General features: G+C 44.4%; 1 protein-coding gene across 9 annotated transcripts in view; it reads left to right on the plus strand.

Annotated features, from left to right (window-relative positions):
* The window catches only part of ZNF827 (zinc finger protein 827), a 162,749-nt gene extending 148,350 nt beyond the window's left edge, over positions 1–14,399 (plus strand). For 3 of the 9 annotated variants that reach the window (XM_081304773.1, XM_081304772.1, XM_081304770.1), the window contains exons 12-14: positions 7,467–7,658; positions 8,016–8,193; positions 11,541–14,399. In XM_081304773.1, the coding sequence (XP_081160899.1) occupies positions 7,467–7,658; positions 8,016–8,193; positions 11,541–12,360 (1,190 nt within the window). In that variant the 3' untranslated portion in view covers positions 12,361–14,399. Of the gene's footprint in view, positions 1–7,466; positions 7,659–8,015; positions 8,207–10,085; positions 10,119–11,540 lie in introns of all 9 variants that reach the window. The other 6 variants (XM_081304778.1, XM_081304776.1, XM_081304774.1 and 3 more) reach the window with 5 other exon arrangements.
* Positions 14,400–16,254: the final 1,855 nt, after the last annotated feature.

Raw genomic sequence — 16,254 nt, forward strand, 5'->3', positions numbered from 1 at the left:
TCCAGAGAACTTGTAGCCCTGACACTCCCCATAGTGACACATGGCACCTCTGATCAAGGGCAAAGATAACCAGATTCTCCTGAAACAAACCTAACAAGACTTGGCCGGCCCTCGCCTCTCACTGGAGCCTCTTGCCATCCTGGTTAACTTCTTCCATTTAATGATGTTAACATTTTGACTTCACCGTGCAATTAGACTCTCACAAGTGATGGTTACAAATGACACCAGCGTGGAGTCATTAAGTGAGAATGAGGAAGACCTCCCCCCGCAACCCCACATTTGTGGTGCTTAGAAATTAAAAGCTGATGCTGCTAACTGCCAGCCCCGGGTGTTGGGTCAGCCCCTTACATCACCGGCTGCTGGAGGATTCCGGAAGGGGAAGTTCCCTGACAGTTGTGCTGATGATGAGCATGGCCGATAAGGAGTTCTCTGTGCTTCTTTGGCTGCTTTGGCTCAGTGGTGCCAATAGCAATAAAAGCTTGTTTTTGTCAGTAAACTGAGCAGCTATGACTTGGAGGTCTGCAGAGAGTCGTTATGCTGAGTGAAAAGGTGCCATTTTTACAGTCGGCTGTCTGGCCATAACCACATTAGCACCACGGGCAGCAGGTGAGCTGGGAAACTCACGTTGAAGACAAATTAAATTCAGAGTTTCTGGAGTGGCTCATGGAGGGAAAGGCCAGCTTCCTTCTCATCTCCACTGGCTTCAAAGAGACTCTTTTTTCTGTGAAACCTTCCTTCTTCAACCCTCTTTACCCCAACATATGCCTGAGTCTCCATCCTAGAATGCTCTGCAGCCCTCTCCACCCACCCCCACCCCACCTCAGAGGAACTGTAGAAACTTAGTGGCTGGAAGAGGTGGGCTTAGCATCACTTATCATTGATGGAAACCTCACAATGTTGGCTGGTCAATGCAAGCAACCTCACCTCCTAATTACCAGGGGCACAGAGGGGAGATCCTGTTCCCTCTGGAGTGGCGCAGCTCCCTATCTAGCTGGGGACAATATTCTTACTTGTTAATACAGACAGCCAAGACCAAAATTCCTTAAAGAAGTCTCTTTTGTTATTTACCAAAAGCTTTTAATGCTGCTACTATTAGAATAAGATTAGAATGTATTTTTTTACTTACATATGACAGCGGAATGCATTACAATTCTTATTACACATATAGAGCACAATTTTTCATATCTCTGGTTGTATACAACGTATACTCACACCAATTCATGTCTTCATACCTGCACTTTGGATAATAATGATCATCACCTTCCACCATCATTTGTAATCCCATGCCCCCCTCCCCTCCCACCCCTCTGCCTTATCTAGAGTTCGTCTATTTCTCCCATGCTCCCCCTCCCTACCTCACTATGAATCAGCCTCCTTATATCAGAGAAAACACTCGGCATTTGTTTTTTTGGGACTGGCTAACTTCACTTAGTATTATCTTCTCTAACTCCATCCATTTACCTGCAAATGCCATGATTTTATTCTTGTTTATTGCTGAGTGATATTCCATTGTGTATATATGCCTCATTTTTTTTATCCATTCATCTATTGAATGACATCTAGGTTGGTTCCACAGTTTAGCTATAAACATTGATGTGGCTGTGTCCCTGTAGTATGCTGTTTTTAATCAGTTAAAAACTGATTAAAAAATCAGTCCTTTGGGCATAGACCTAGGAGAGGGACAGCTGGGTCAAATGGTGGTTCCATTCCCAATTTTCCAAGAAATCTCCATACTGCTTTCCATATTGGCTGCACCAGTTTGCAGTCCCACCAGCAATGTATGAGTGTGCCTTTCCCCACATCCTCATCAACACTTATTGTTGTTTGTCTTCATAATAGCTGCCATTCTGACTGGAGTGAGATGATATCTTAGAGTGGTTTTGATTTGCATTTCTCTAATTGCTAGCGATGATGAACTTTTTTTTATATATTTGTTGATTGATTGTATATAATCTTCTGAGAAGTGTCTGTTCAAGTCCTTGGCCCATTTATTGTTTGGGTTATTTGTTTTGTTAGTATTCAACTTTTTGAGCTCTTTATTAGAATGTATTTTTTAAGCCAGTGCTTTGCAAACCTTTTGCAAGGCCAGATAATAAATATTTTAGGCTCTCAGGTCATGCGGTTTCTGCCATTACAATTCAATTCTGCCACTAGAACTTGAAAGTTATCATAGACGGTACACAAATGAATGGCCGTGTTCCAATAAAACTTTATTTACAAGAACAGGAAGTCCATTAGAGACAAGAAGCTATGGTTTGCCAATGCCTTCTATAAGCTAAGAATTTCACAATGAGCATTTCCTATATTTAGTGCTGTTTTGAGGTGTCTGAACTTGACCCAAAATCTATCCATCTAAATCTGTACATGAATAAGCTGTATTATTGTGAAGTTATTATGAAAGCAATAGTTGTGCTATATGACATTTATTATAATATATAGTCTTAGAATAGGGAGCTTGTCTAAGTCACTGCCCAGAACAATCCCTGCACAGTGTGAGGAGTAACTGTTCACTCGATGAATGGACATATGTGCACAAATTCCTCTGTTCACATCTTGCATCTTGCATTATGAGTGGGAAAAACATTCAGACTTGGCCCTTGATCAAACCTTAGAGCTCAGTTGACTTACAAATGTAATCTATGCAGAAGTTACTTGTTGTGGAGGAAAATACAAGTGTGATTTTAAGTCTGGGTTCTAGGTCCAGGTTCTATAAAATAGCTTCTAGCCTAGGAACATGGTCTAGGATTTAATGCTATCATTTAAAATGATTAATTTATGAATGCTTTCACAAAAATTTTTGGAAGACAACTATGTACCAAATATGTAAAACAGCAGGGGAAATCATATATATATATATATATATATATATATATATATATATATATAATTTAATTCTCAAACAACCATAGAAAGCAAGTGCTTATATAACCCATTTACAGACATAATAATTGAGTCATAAAATAAAGTATCTTATCCAAACTCATCAGCTATTAATTGGTATTCAAACTCAGGAATTCTGAGTCCTTATTGTTTTCATGGGCAGAAAGTGGGTGGGCAGGCAGTGCTGGGGATTGAACCCAGGACCTCACATGTACCTGGTAAGTGGTGCACCATTAAGCTCCATCCCCAACCCCTTTTTACTTAGAGACAGGGCCTCACCAAGTTGCCCAGGGATTGATTATAGGCATGTACCAGTGCACCTGGCCTAAGATCCTTATTCTTAACCACTATACAATGAATGACAAAAATTTAAAAACAGACGTTTTTCTTTTTAAGACTAAAAAGAAGTACACCAAAATACAATAGTGCTTATGTTGAGGCAGTAAGATAACTGGCAACTTCTTGGCCACAATTTCTCAATTTGTTTTGTTTTAAATCATGAAACATTTGGGTTTTTTTTTCCCTTAAAAATTCCCTACAGAGGGTTACCCTAATGTGTGAGAGTGCACAAGTGTCCTTCACCAAGAATCTTTATGATGCCAATGGTAAATGACCACTTCCATCACAGTTAGCTTTGGATTTAGGTGGCAAGGGCACCCTGGCCTACTCCCTGCAGACATTGCAATAGGAGAGGAGGATTGAAAGCAGGGGAGGCTGTTTGGACCAGAGATCAAGTGAGCTGGGCTGTATTCCTGTTTAGTCTCAGAGAGTGGCTGACATAGCACCTTGTATCTTTATAAATTTACCAATTTATGTAGCTCTGCCCACTGCCTTAAGCCTCAGGATATTTGAATTGAATTTTAAAGATAGTAATTGAAATTAATATGTTTCAATTCTGAAAACATTTTTTAATAAGTATTAAATAGACTGTCAGTAAGACCAGGCTTAGAACTTAGATTTGGAGAAGTAACGTCAAGGATTTGAGGCCTTTAATGAAAATGTTCTATTTGTCTACAGAATGTGAATTAGTTGATTAAACATACAGATAAAGGACTGGCATTTATGGCACTAGTTATAATACTCTCGGATGCCGGGAATTGGACCCAGGGTCTTGCACCTGTTAGGCACGTGCTCTACCACTAAGCTAGTTTTCACATAGCTTCCTTGTTCCAAGGGAAGACTGCATATTTTGAAGGCACATACCATCCCTTCACATAGTCACATACTCTCTGTCCAGAAGCCATGTTCAGTTCTGATAGAAACAAGATTTTTAACATTATGAACTGAAGTGAGAATTGTCTACCCTGGACCTAAGTGCATTCTCACAGAAGTAGGATTTGAAAACATTCTAAGTGATGAGTTTTTTTTCCTTTTTATCCCTCTCTCTCTCTTTCTCTCTGTACTTTTGTTTTGTTATTTTTGTTTGTTTTATTTTTTGCTGGGGATGGATCCCACCCAGCACCTTGGGCATGCTGAGCACACACTCTACCATGGAACAGTGCCCTCAGCCCTCTTTCTTTTTAAAAACTTTCTTCAACTGAACAAATAATATATGGTCACACTAGAAAATTTTGAAGTTCAAATAATAAAAAAACAAGCATTATGCTAACAATATTAAATCCTACTCATTAACCCATCATGACAGCATTATTTCTAGACTTTCATGCCTATAAGTAGTATATTATTTATTTCTAAAGTCCTAATAAAGGAAGTTCTCAGGGTTTATAATCAATAAGTTCCTTAACTAACGAATTTGAAGGAAACCAAAGAACAGTTTTCTGGTGTTTTCTACCCTAATTTAAATTCTGGAGTTGCATCCAATCTGTTCATCAGTTTGGGGAGCATTGACATCTTAACAACTTTCCTGAATCAGAAACTGTGGATAACTCTCCGTTACGTGGGGCTTATAAAGTACATTGTTAATTTATTACAGTATAACTTCAAGTGATTATACCACTTCCTACATAGTATAAGAAACTTAAAATAGTGTACTTCCATTTTTCCCTGCCCAGCCTTTATTATTGTCAAATATTTATATGCATGTGTTTTAAACCTGACAATGCACTGTTGTTATTTTTGTTTCAACAAAATTACTTTTATTATCTCTGAAAATATTTCAATACTAAGACGGAAACATAAATTTACTTATCGTTTCCAGGAGTCTTCATTCTGTTATGTAACCCATTTTTGCATTTGGTCTCATTTTCCTTCTGCCTCAAGGGCCCCTTTTAACGTTTCTTGTAATATGAGTCTGCTGGCGACAAACTCTTTCATCTTTTTTAATGTCAACCTTTTTTGGTGTTTTTGCCATCACTTTTGAAACATATTTTCATTCAGTTTTGTTCTTCTGAATATAACATGTTGGGGTTTTGTGTTTTTTTTTTTCTTTTCCCCCTCTGTGTACTCTTAGGACTTTTTTCTTAACCACTTGGATTCACAATTTAATGATAATGCTCTTTGGTATGGATTTCTTCATGTATCTTAGGCTTGAGGTTAATTGATCTTCTTGGATCTAGGAGTTTGTGGTTTTCCTCAAATTTGGAAAAATTTTGTTCATTTCAGATATTTTTTTATACCCTACTCAAGTAGCCCCTCAGGACTTACACTAAGGTGCCTGAAGTCTCATCATTTACTGGTGCTCATTTCATTTTGGGCAATTCTTTTTCTGTTTCATTTCAGAGAGTTTTCTATGGCTGTTAGCCTTCTATTTCACTAACCTTTTCTTCTGCCATGTCTTAATCTGCTATAATCTCATCAATATATGGTTCTACCTCTGACCTTGGAGTTTCTATCTGTAGAATTTGACTAGGATCTTGTTCATATCATCCGTGTCTCTGCTTAACATTTTAATATATGAGATATATTTTTAATGTTCTGGTCTATAAATTCTAATGGCGCCAGTTCTAGGTTAGTTTTAGTTGATTGATTCTTCTCCCCATTTTGAGTTGTGTTTCTCGTTTCTTCACATGCCTGATAATCTTTGTTTAGATACCAGACATCATGGTTTTACATATTGGTATTCAATATTTTCTATACTCCTATAAGTATTATTGACCTTTGTTCTAAGATGCAGATAATTACTTGGAAACTTTGATCCTCTTGAGTCTTACTTTTATGATTTGTTAGCAGGCCTGGATCATAAGGCATTGATCTCTCCAGGGCTAATTATTACCCACTACTAAGAGACCTTGTTCAGTTTTCTGCCTAATGCCCTGTGAATTATGTGTTTTTCTGATCTGGCTGATGCAGACAGCTGTTTCCAACCCTGTGTGGGTGCAAATGCCAGGCACTAAGCTCAAGTGGCGTTTTTCTGGTCTTGGGTAGCTTCCTTGCACACAGCTTCGACCCATGCTGTGCTAAAGACTCAAAGGGCACCCTCTGCAGGTCTCAGGTTCCTCTGTGAGCCCTGATGCCCTGTCTGGCAATGGCTATTCATGAGGATCTCTCCAGTTGCTCAGCTCTGCCTCCTGCATCTGGGACCTGTCTTCTCCTCCCTGATGCACCGCAGCGTGGGACAAAGCTCAGGGCAGGAGGCTGAGCAGTCCCAGGCCTCACCCATCCTGTCTTGGTCTCTCAGGGGCCATTATGCTTCATCACCTCCTGTCCAGTGTTGTAAAAACTACTGTTTGATGTATTTTGTCAGCACTTTCTTTTTTCTTAGTTGTTTCATAGCAATGTTAGGTCCAGTTCCTGATATTCCAACATGAGTAGCAACTGCAGTCTCCTGACACAGATTTTAATGGCCTATTTGATTTGTTTATGCTTGGCTTTGAGGAGGAGCCCGGGGCACTGAGGAGCATGGACACTGGAGGCAGAACAACTCAAACTCCTCCACCACTTAGTGGCCACATGACCTAGGCCAGGTTTACCCCTGTGCCTCCATCCCCTCATCGGCAAAATGGCAATAGTTGTGCTGATAGAATTTTTGTTCGTTTGTTTGAACCTAGGGCCTCATGCATGCTAAATGCATGTTCTGCCACTGAGATACCCTTCCAGCCCTTGGCATTTTTTGGGGGGGAGGGGGAGTACGGGGGGGGGGTGGGATTGAACTCAGGAACCCTTAACTACTAAGCCGCATCCCCAGCCCTTTTTTATATTTAGATAAAGGGTTTCACTGAGTTGCTTAGGGCCTTGCTAAGTTACTGAGGCTGGCTTTGAACTCGCAATCCTCCTGCCTCAGCCTCCTGAGGTGCTGGGGTTACAGGCATGCATTACCGCACCCAGCTTCCTAGGATTTTTGAGAGGATAGAATTTAGAGATAACACATTTAAAGTGTAACAGTTTCTGGAACTTAACACCATGTTCAGTACATCTTAGCCATTGTTATCATTAGATTCTAATTATTGTAAGACCTCAATGAATATTTCTCAAATGCATGAATGCCCACTCTTGGCTCTGAGAACCTTGCATGCCACCGCCACAGAAGCACTAGGAACTGGAGCCCCAGTGAGTGCACTGGTGGGAGCTGGAAGCCTCAGCAGAACCGTGGTGCATCCATGAGACCCGACTCCCCCACCCTCAGCTGCTGTCATTCCAAGGGTTTTCGTCTCCCAGGTTAACAGATCTGGGTTGTTTTCATATTTCAGGGGAAGACAGGAAGACCCCCAGCGAATCAAATAGTCCCTCTTCATCCTCCCTCTCAGCTCTGAGTGACTCAGCCAACAGCAAAGACGACTCAGATGGCTCCCAGAAGAACAAGGGCGGGAACAATCTGCTGGTCATCTCTGTCGTGCCTGGGAGCCAACCCTCGCTGAACAGCGAGGAAAAGCCAGAGAAAGGTGAGGGAGGAGGTGAACGTGGCCTGCTAAGCCCTGTCCAGTCCACAATGACCCAGTCTTGAGAATGAGCCCTGGAGAGGAAAGGATTATTAGGCCCAGGATGCGGTACAGTGTGCAGAGAGCAGGACCAGGACGCAGAAAATCACATTTTATTTTGGCTCGGTTTGTTTCCAAATGCAAGGTGGAAAGATTGGAGAGGGTGACATTGACTCTGAGGCTGTGTGTTTTGTATAGAGATGCAGGGAACCGTACCTGGGAGGTGCATCTGTGGGGAGGCACGGGGTGGGTGATGGGGGGAACCTCAGCCCCACTCCTGCCTCCTACATGCGCCTCTACACCCAGCTTCGGTCCTTTCAGGGTTCGAATGCGTTTTTTGCAACTTTGTCTGCAAGACGAAGAACATGTTTGAGCGCCATTTGCAGATACACCTCATCACCCGGATGTTTGAGTGTGACGTGTGCCACAAGTTCATGAAGACCCCCGAACAGCTGCTGGAGCATAAGAAATGCCACACTGTCCCCACCGGTGGGCTCAAGTAAGGAAAGCAAGTACAGAACCTTTTACTGCGTTGTTACCAAACACCCTTTCCCTTGCCCTTCCCCTTCCCTGAAGGTTTTGGGGGTCATGGAGTGGGAGAGCTTGGTTTGAGGGAAGTTAGTCAGAAACCTCTGCTGCCTTTAGCTGGATTGAATTAGACCTGTCCCCCAGGGGGGTCAGCAGATGCCAGCAGGAGAATCCATTTCACAAATATCCCCAGATTCAGGGCAAGGAAGAAGATGTGCTGGACAAGCCCACCTGCAAGGGTAGACCCATCCTGCACTGTCTGAGTCTCATGCACACTTGATTTTAATGGATTCAGGGGTTAGTGTCCCTGGGTGTCAATCATTACACTGTCACTACAATGCACCAACTCTGATTTTCAAACGGCTTGCCATATATCTTTTAAATAAGCCTTATGACCATTCCACCCCACCCACAATTGGAACCTTGGCAGTTTGACCAGGCAGGAGATAACAGTTTTCATACAAAGATCATGTGCTTCACGCCTTCCTACGAACCTACCAGTGCCTTCCCCGAAAGATCTAGACAAGGAGCATCATCTTTATCCAATATTTGCAAGAAGCCCTCCGGTCTCAAGTGAGACCAGTCAGTTATTACCAAACATACTGTGTGCCTGGCTTGATAACAGGTGCTAAAGGGCACACAAGGAATAAAATATAATTTCCACCCTCAGGAAGTGTATGTGCTAACACTCCCAGAATTTAATCTTCCCAGTGAGTCTGAGATCAGAGTCCCCGTCCACAAGGCCCTTATGGTACACTGAGAAGAGGGAAGCACACGTTTTTGGGCACAGAAAGACAATTGTCAAGGCAGAATTATTAAATATTAGCTGAAACGATCGTGTAGTGAAAAGAATAGAAATATATGTTTTACTTAATATGGGGAAAAATAAAACTTTCATTTGAAAAAAATTTTCATCATTGAGACTCAACTAACCAGAGAGGTGGCGTGCCTCCCTGTGTGGGTAAGGAATAGAGAGCCCAGAAGGGCCCTGGTAGTCTAGCACCGAGGGCAGTGCAGGGTTGACTCCCCTGAGCTCCTGCCTGGTCGGGGGCACCCTCCTCCAAAACCTGACCAAATGGAAGAGGCAGCAGACAGCACCTACTGTCGGCTCCACTTTGGTTCACTCTTGGGGGCACTCGGGTGGGAAGGAGAGGGAGGGGGTGGGGAAGGGGGAAGGGTGGTTATAATTCACTCAACCAGTAGATGGAAAATGCCTAGCAAGACCTTATTTGGGGACTTGATTTGGTTTGTTCCCACTGTCCCTTTATAAATAATTGGTATAAAAAGAAAGACGAACCCAGCTTTCTGTGGATGGACTAGTGACATTGCCTTCCCGGTAGCCCAGTGACGCCCATTACTTTGTGGCCTCGCCAGTTGTGGCTTTGCCAGTCGCCTTTCCTCAGGGGCCTAAGCAGTCCCGAGCCTCTGAACCCGTGGGGGAGAATGCACAATGAACCTGATGCATTTGCTGGGCCAGACACTTCCTGTGCGGTGCTAACCGTCCCCTGTGTGATAGTTTATGTTCTAGGATGACCAAGTAGAAGAATACTTTGAAAAAATTGATAATGCCTTCTGGCTATACAGTGAGTCTTTGTTTTGTTTTGTTTTGTTTCCTTCGCCATATCAGGGAATTAATTTGCCTGAGAGAGTGTCTTTAAGATAAACATTGGGAGCACGGAAAACCCTTAGCACTTTGCCTGAGCAGCGAGAGAAAGATTGAGCTGTGGGTCACAGAAATGTCCTTAACATGAAACAGACCGCCGACGTCTAAATTGCTTTTCTGTGATGGAACTGCTTGTACTCTATATCCTGTTCATAATGCAGATCAAATAAGATTATACTATTATTTTTCTTTTGCCGTAGCTCAGGACAGTGGTGAGTTTCAGACTCCTCTAGGTAAGGCCCAGCTTGGCGTAGGGGTTGTGTGTGCACCTGACCTGGGAATGGGCTTTATATTTCTCTCGTGTGCACTCTTCTGTGAGCTGAGGTTCAAGGCTAACGGCGAGCTTGGCGCTGAGGAGGCAGTGCACGGTGCACCTGGTTGTGTTGGGCTCTGCTGAACACCTCTCCAAACCCTCTGAGGACAGTCCACTCCCAGGCCCTGCCCTGCAGGAGCCAATGCAAGAGTTGAGGCAGCCATTTGGGCATCTGCATTCTTTTTGGAAAGAGAGCAAACACGCTTCAGTTATCATTTCAGCCACCGACTCAAAACCCGGCAGTGTCCAAAAGAGAGGCCCCGCAATTTTTGTAAACACGCCCCCACCACTCCTCGCAGCCTCTCTGGACAGCCGGGAGGGTTGGCAGCGGCCTGTCTGTGCTGCGAAGGATGGAGAACAGAGCCACAGAGAGGCCAGGCTTTGTCCAGGGTCTCCAGTTAGAGCCCATAAGGCGATGGAGCCGGGACTCAAGCCTGCCCCTCCGACTCCACCGCAGACACTTGTAGAGACCACTCATATAAGGGCTCAGCATGTCCCCCGGGCTTTCCCGGTGCTGAGTGCTCTCCCTAGCACCATAGAGAATGCAGAAGAGACTTAAGAACTGCTCCTGCCCTCTGAGAATCGATGATCTGGCATAATAACGTACTGAGAGGTCTTCAAGTTCCAGAGCAGTCCCCCTCCTTCCTCCAGACCCCCCTGAATGGACAGCTGCTGGGAGGTCTCCGTCTCCCCGCAGCCCTGCACAGTCCTCTGTTTCCTTTCTGATGAGCTACAGGAGATACGTTCTATGTTTTCATATGTATGCACACACACACACACACACACACACAGGGACACACACAGGCCTTCTCATCCTAACAACCCTTTAATAAGCACGACTCTGACCCCTGTGACTTTCTTTTTGCTGGAAGTAGCTCTCCCCTAAAGCTGTTCTTTAAAACCTCTTAGCCTTTCTGCGTGTGCTTGGTGTGGTGCATGAAAAGTCGATTCTTTGTGTTGCTCCCATCTAGGGGGACGGTCAGGAGGTTTAGACCTCTGCCATGTCTGGTCGGGAGTGGGGAGGGCTCCCAGGGGCCGGGTGGGGGGCTGGAGGGAGCGCCAGCTTGTGTATTCCTCGCAGTTTCTCTGGTCCCCTCGTGAGGGCTGGCCTTGGCCCTTGCAGCCAGGAGACCCAGAACAGGCTGAGCGGACCTCGGCGGAGCTCCCCGCTAGCGGGGACTGCTCTGTCACCAGTGAAAGCCAAAAAGGGCCATCTCCACCCCTGAGAGGCGGCAGGGCTGGGCTGAGCTGGGGTGAGGGCAGGCTGATGAGGAGGGGAGAAGCCTAGCTGCCACCCACCCCTTCCGGCTGACCCTCCCTTGCATTGCTTCCCCCCTGGCAGGTGCCCATTCTGCATTTATTCCACCAACCGCCCCGCTGCCATGGAGTGCCACCTCAAGACCCACTACAAGATGGAGTACAAGTGCCGGATCTGCCAGACAGTGAAGGCCAACCAGCTGGAGCTGGAGACGCACACCCGGGAGCATCGCCTGGGCAACCACTACAAGTGTGACCAGTGCGGCTACCTGTCCAAGACCGCCAACAAGCTCATCGAGCACGTGCGCGTCCACACCGGGGAGCGGCCCTTCCACTGTGACCAGTGCAGCTACAGCTGCAAGCGCAAGGACAATCTCAACCTGCACAAGAAGCTGAAGCACGCCCCTCGCCAGACCTTCAGCTGCGAAGAGTGCCTCTTCAAGACCACACACCCTTTCGTCTTCAGCCGCCACGTCAAGAAGCACCAGAGCGGGGACTGCCCCGAGGAGGACAAGAAGGGCCCGAGTCCAGCGCCCAAGGAACCGGCCAGCCCCGGGGCCCCGCTCCTGGTCGTGGGGAGCCCCCGGAACCTCCTGTCTCCCCTGTCGGTCATGTCGGCCTCCCAGGCCCTGCAGACCGTGGCCCTGACGGCCGCCCACGGCAGCAGCTCAGAGCCCAACCTGGCACTCAAGGCTCTGGCCTTCAACGGCTCCCCTCTGCGCTTTGACAAGTACCGGAACTCGGACTTTGCCCATCTCATTCCCTTGACCATGTTGTACCCCAAGAACCACTTGGATCTCACATTCCACCCTCCCCGACCTCAGACTGCGCCTCCCAGCATCCCCTCCCCCAAACACTCCTTCCTCGCCTATCTCGGACTAAGAGAAAGAGCAGAGACTGTCTGAGGGCAGCTGCGCTCTGTACCAAAAACAGACAGAGACAGGAAACAAAACAAACAACAAAAACCCACAAAACTTAAACACAACCCCAGCAGGTGTATGTTGCTGCAAAACCTACAGGCCCCAGGGGTCTGAGCCACGTGTACTGTATATCTTTAGTAAGGAATAGAGAATTGGCTGTGTGTGTATACCTATCGCATTACCTACAAGCTGCTTTCCCCAACCTTCAGAGAGGTGACCCCTGCATACTTCTACCTTCAGAGGCATGCCTCCCCAGCCACCTGCCCCCACTCCAGCCCTTCCGTACTTCTCTCCGAACGGAATTTTGTCTCGTTAAACCCTCAAGAGAGTGTCCTTAATAGCAATCAGCACTTGTAAGCTTCTATACCGGTGCATTTGGTTTTCTGTTGGGTGAATGGGCTGTGTGGGCGTTTGTGGATTCCAAAAAGCAAGCCGTGTGTCGCGTGCCATGACTTCTCTGTTGCACATTCTCTGTACTGGCTTCTTGAACGGGGATGAACGTCCTTCTCCCTCCCGGGCTGTTCATCCACTACAGTTTCTCCCTGAGTTCCTTCATCACCTTTCCCTCTCTATTTTTCCAGCTACAGAGTGGTAGGGCCTGGTGCTCAGTGGATGAAGGGATGGCAGGCATCTGCAGTGCTGCTGGACATTTCCCACAGAGTGCTGGACACCTCGAGCTCAGATCTTCTCTGGTTATGAAGATGCGAGACATCAAGCGACTGGTCTGCAAGAAATATCTTGCAGCACTGCAGCTGGCATCACAAAACTTAAGTGTCGTGCGTGCCCGTGCGGAAGCAGTGTGCATGGAGCGCGCACACAGCGCATCCTTTTTTTAAGGGCAGATTAAATATATATATATGATGTATTAATTCAGTGGTTACCATTTGTTTGCAGAAAAAAAAATTGTATGAGTGGAAAACTTTATGGTTGATAAATCCAGCCAAGGAGATTAAAAGGGGTTTGGATAAATTCTGGGTATAAATGCTCAGACTAAAAAAAAAAAAAAAAAGAAAAAGAAAAAAAAAATGAAGCGGCAGTTTTGCACAGTGCTTTTGGCCTTGCACTAGTTTTTGTTTCTCATGGGGGAAAAAAAAAAGATAAAAGGAAGAAAATGTACCTTTTTTACGGAATGAGTAGACTGTATGTTTGAAAATTTAGCCACAACCTCTTTGACACATAATGACACAACAAAAAGGTGCTGTTGAGTCCTTGAGTTTAGTTGTGCCCCTGAGAAGTTTCCATTGTGTCTGCAGATCCTCTGGCTGTAGCCATGTCCTCCGTGTGATTATAACTCTGTATTCCATTTTGTTAACGCCTGGTAGATGTAACCTGCTAGGAGACTAACTTTATACTTATTTAAAGCTCTTATTTTGTGGTCATTAAAATGGCAATTTATGTGCAGCACTTTATTGCAGCAGGAAGCAGGTGTGGATCGGTTTCACAGCCCTTGGCTCATCTTAAAAAATAATGGATGGCTTAAAAAGAAAAAAAAAAGAATGGAAAAAAATCTTTGGCTGAATATGTTCATTGCTTGGGTTTTTAAGACAACAGAATTTCCAGTATAAAATAGGCTAAAAGAGCGGGAAGAAATGTGCTTTGTATAGTAATGGGAAATTTGGAATATAAAAGTTTATGTAGTATTTATCTATGGAAGAGCTGGTGTACAGGAGGAACGCTTTCTTACTGTGTTGCTGTTTTCCCAATGTGTGTTATCCTAAAGTTGGGATTCTTCTTTTTTTTCATCTGTTTCACCAGGCAAAATAAATGCATCCCTGATTTTCTTCCTCTAGTCAGTTGCTTCTCTAAAAAGCCCCTTGGAAGTTAGTGCAGTTCTCCAGGAAGCCAGAAGACTATACGTCTGTCCACACCACAGTCTCCCCTTCTCCCCTCTGCACCAACCCTCCTGCCCCCAGCCCTATCAGGTGCACTACCCTTTCCTTCGCCAGTCACCCAGCCCTGGATGGGGAGCCTGCTCTGTGCCCTGGCAAACCTGTTTACACTACGGAGATGTCCACGGGGGCAGGGAGGCCCCAAACCCTCAGTCATTCTCCAGCAGAGACCTTTGCCCTTGGCCTTGTTTGAAACGTTCAACTCGCCATCTCAATGTCTCAGTAAAAGACACTATAGACAGTTATGGACAATATACTCCAAGAATACTGGGCTGGGGGAGGGGGGCTGTTTTTTTAAAGTCATGTCTTTATCCCCATATAATGGAGAGTGTGCCACTTGGCTAATAATGTGTTTTCAAAACTACAAGTTCAGTGATGACAGCAAAGAGGGCCACGGTGATGTCATGGGGGCTGCCAGAAAAAGTGACTCACACTTAAGCACCGGCAGGTTCAAAACCTGAGAGGGTGGCCCTGACGATTAGCACCCTGGGTTGTACAGCTTGCTGCTTGTGCAATAAGAGGTTCTAGGGTGGAAACTTTCAAGATGGAGAGGAGTGACGGAAGGGGACATTTACTGCTCAAATGCCATGCATTTCACTGCTTGCCACTGAACTTGTATTTGAATGACTTAGTAATGCTTAATATAATTGGGCGACTTTTTTAGCACTTTGGAAAGAGTCATCAATCTTTCTGGTAAATTATATAAAAAAAGTTTTCTGAGTGAGAAAAGGTGTGTTTGGAGTTTGTTTGACTTTTTATATTATTATTGTTATTAATAAAGAAAAAAATCTACAGCATTTTTCAGACTCCACCTAGATAATATGTACCCCTGAATTTGGTTTGCAGTTTGATACTCAGGGAAGGATGTATTCCGTAGATATCCTTTCCACGTAAAACACTAACATCTTTGAGAAATTCACCTACCAACTAACTTCAACTCTGTTTTCTCTATGCATTCTTCCATGAAAGCAAGCTTATTTTTCCATATAGCATTGCAGTTAGGTTCTCAGCACTTTCTTCTATCCTTTTTTTTTTTAACTCCTCATATTATGTTCGGATGATCATACTGTCAAGGTTTGTGTACATTACTGAAAATTTGTATTGTATAAAGCTTTTTGCATTACAAGGCTGTACAGGGTCATTTTGACAGTAACTGGTATATTCCTTTGCATCTTATGTTGCATTGCCAATTTCTAGTGTATCCAGTTTGAAAGTATAATATACTCTAATTAAAAAAAAAAAAAAGGTTGGCTATACTCTGGTTTCTTTTGCTTTCTTGGTTGCCACCCTTGGCTCCTGGTGAAGTCTCAGGGTTTTGTTTGTCTTCTTTTGTTCTGTTTTTTCACTTTTCAGTGTGTTATCACATTTTGGAAATGCCCACTCCTGTTTATAGCTATTACAAAATGCAAGTTTTGAACAGCTGTGGTTATAATGCAAACTGTTACTGTGTAAGTCATTAATGTCTGTTAAGGTTGGGAGCATATCCATCATTCAGGACAGTGGCAGCCAGCTCCTTCCTGAAATTATTTAGTGACATTTAAAAGCGTTCAGCAACCATACCCTCTCCTGCTTAACATTATTTTATTGACCCGTAGCCAAAGAGGGGGGCGGGGGGAGACAGATGAATAATTCCATTTGTCTTAAGCTGAGCAAGTAAGAGATTTTAATGAAGGGAAATGCTGTTTTGCAAGCTAAATAATAATCTACCCAAAATGCAAATAATCATAGTTCACCATTCAAGGGAAGGTACCAGAGAAACTGAGACCAAAAAGAAATTTCAGAAGTGTTGGGGGAGGAGAGAAAGACACGAAAAGCACACTGATAAGTTAAAAAAAAAAAATCTCTTAAAATCCATTTTAAAGCTGTATCCATTCGAGATCTTCCCCATGAGTCTGTGATGATTGATAAAAATATATAAAGCCGCAGATGAGAATGTTTGGCCTGGTTCACAACTTGCATGCTTATAAATATAATGTCCTTTACTTATTTC

Source organism: Spermophilus citellus, assembly GCF_964194105.1.
Source record: "Spermophilus citellus genome assembly, chromosome: 8".
NCBI lineage: Eukaryota > Metazoa > Chordata > Mammalia > Rodentia > Sciuridae > Spermophilus > Spermophilus citellus.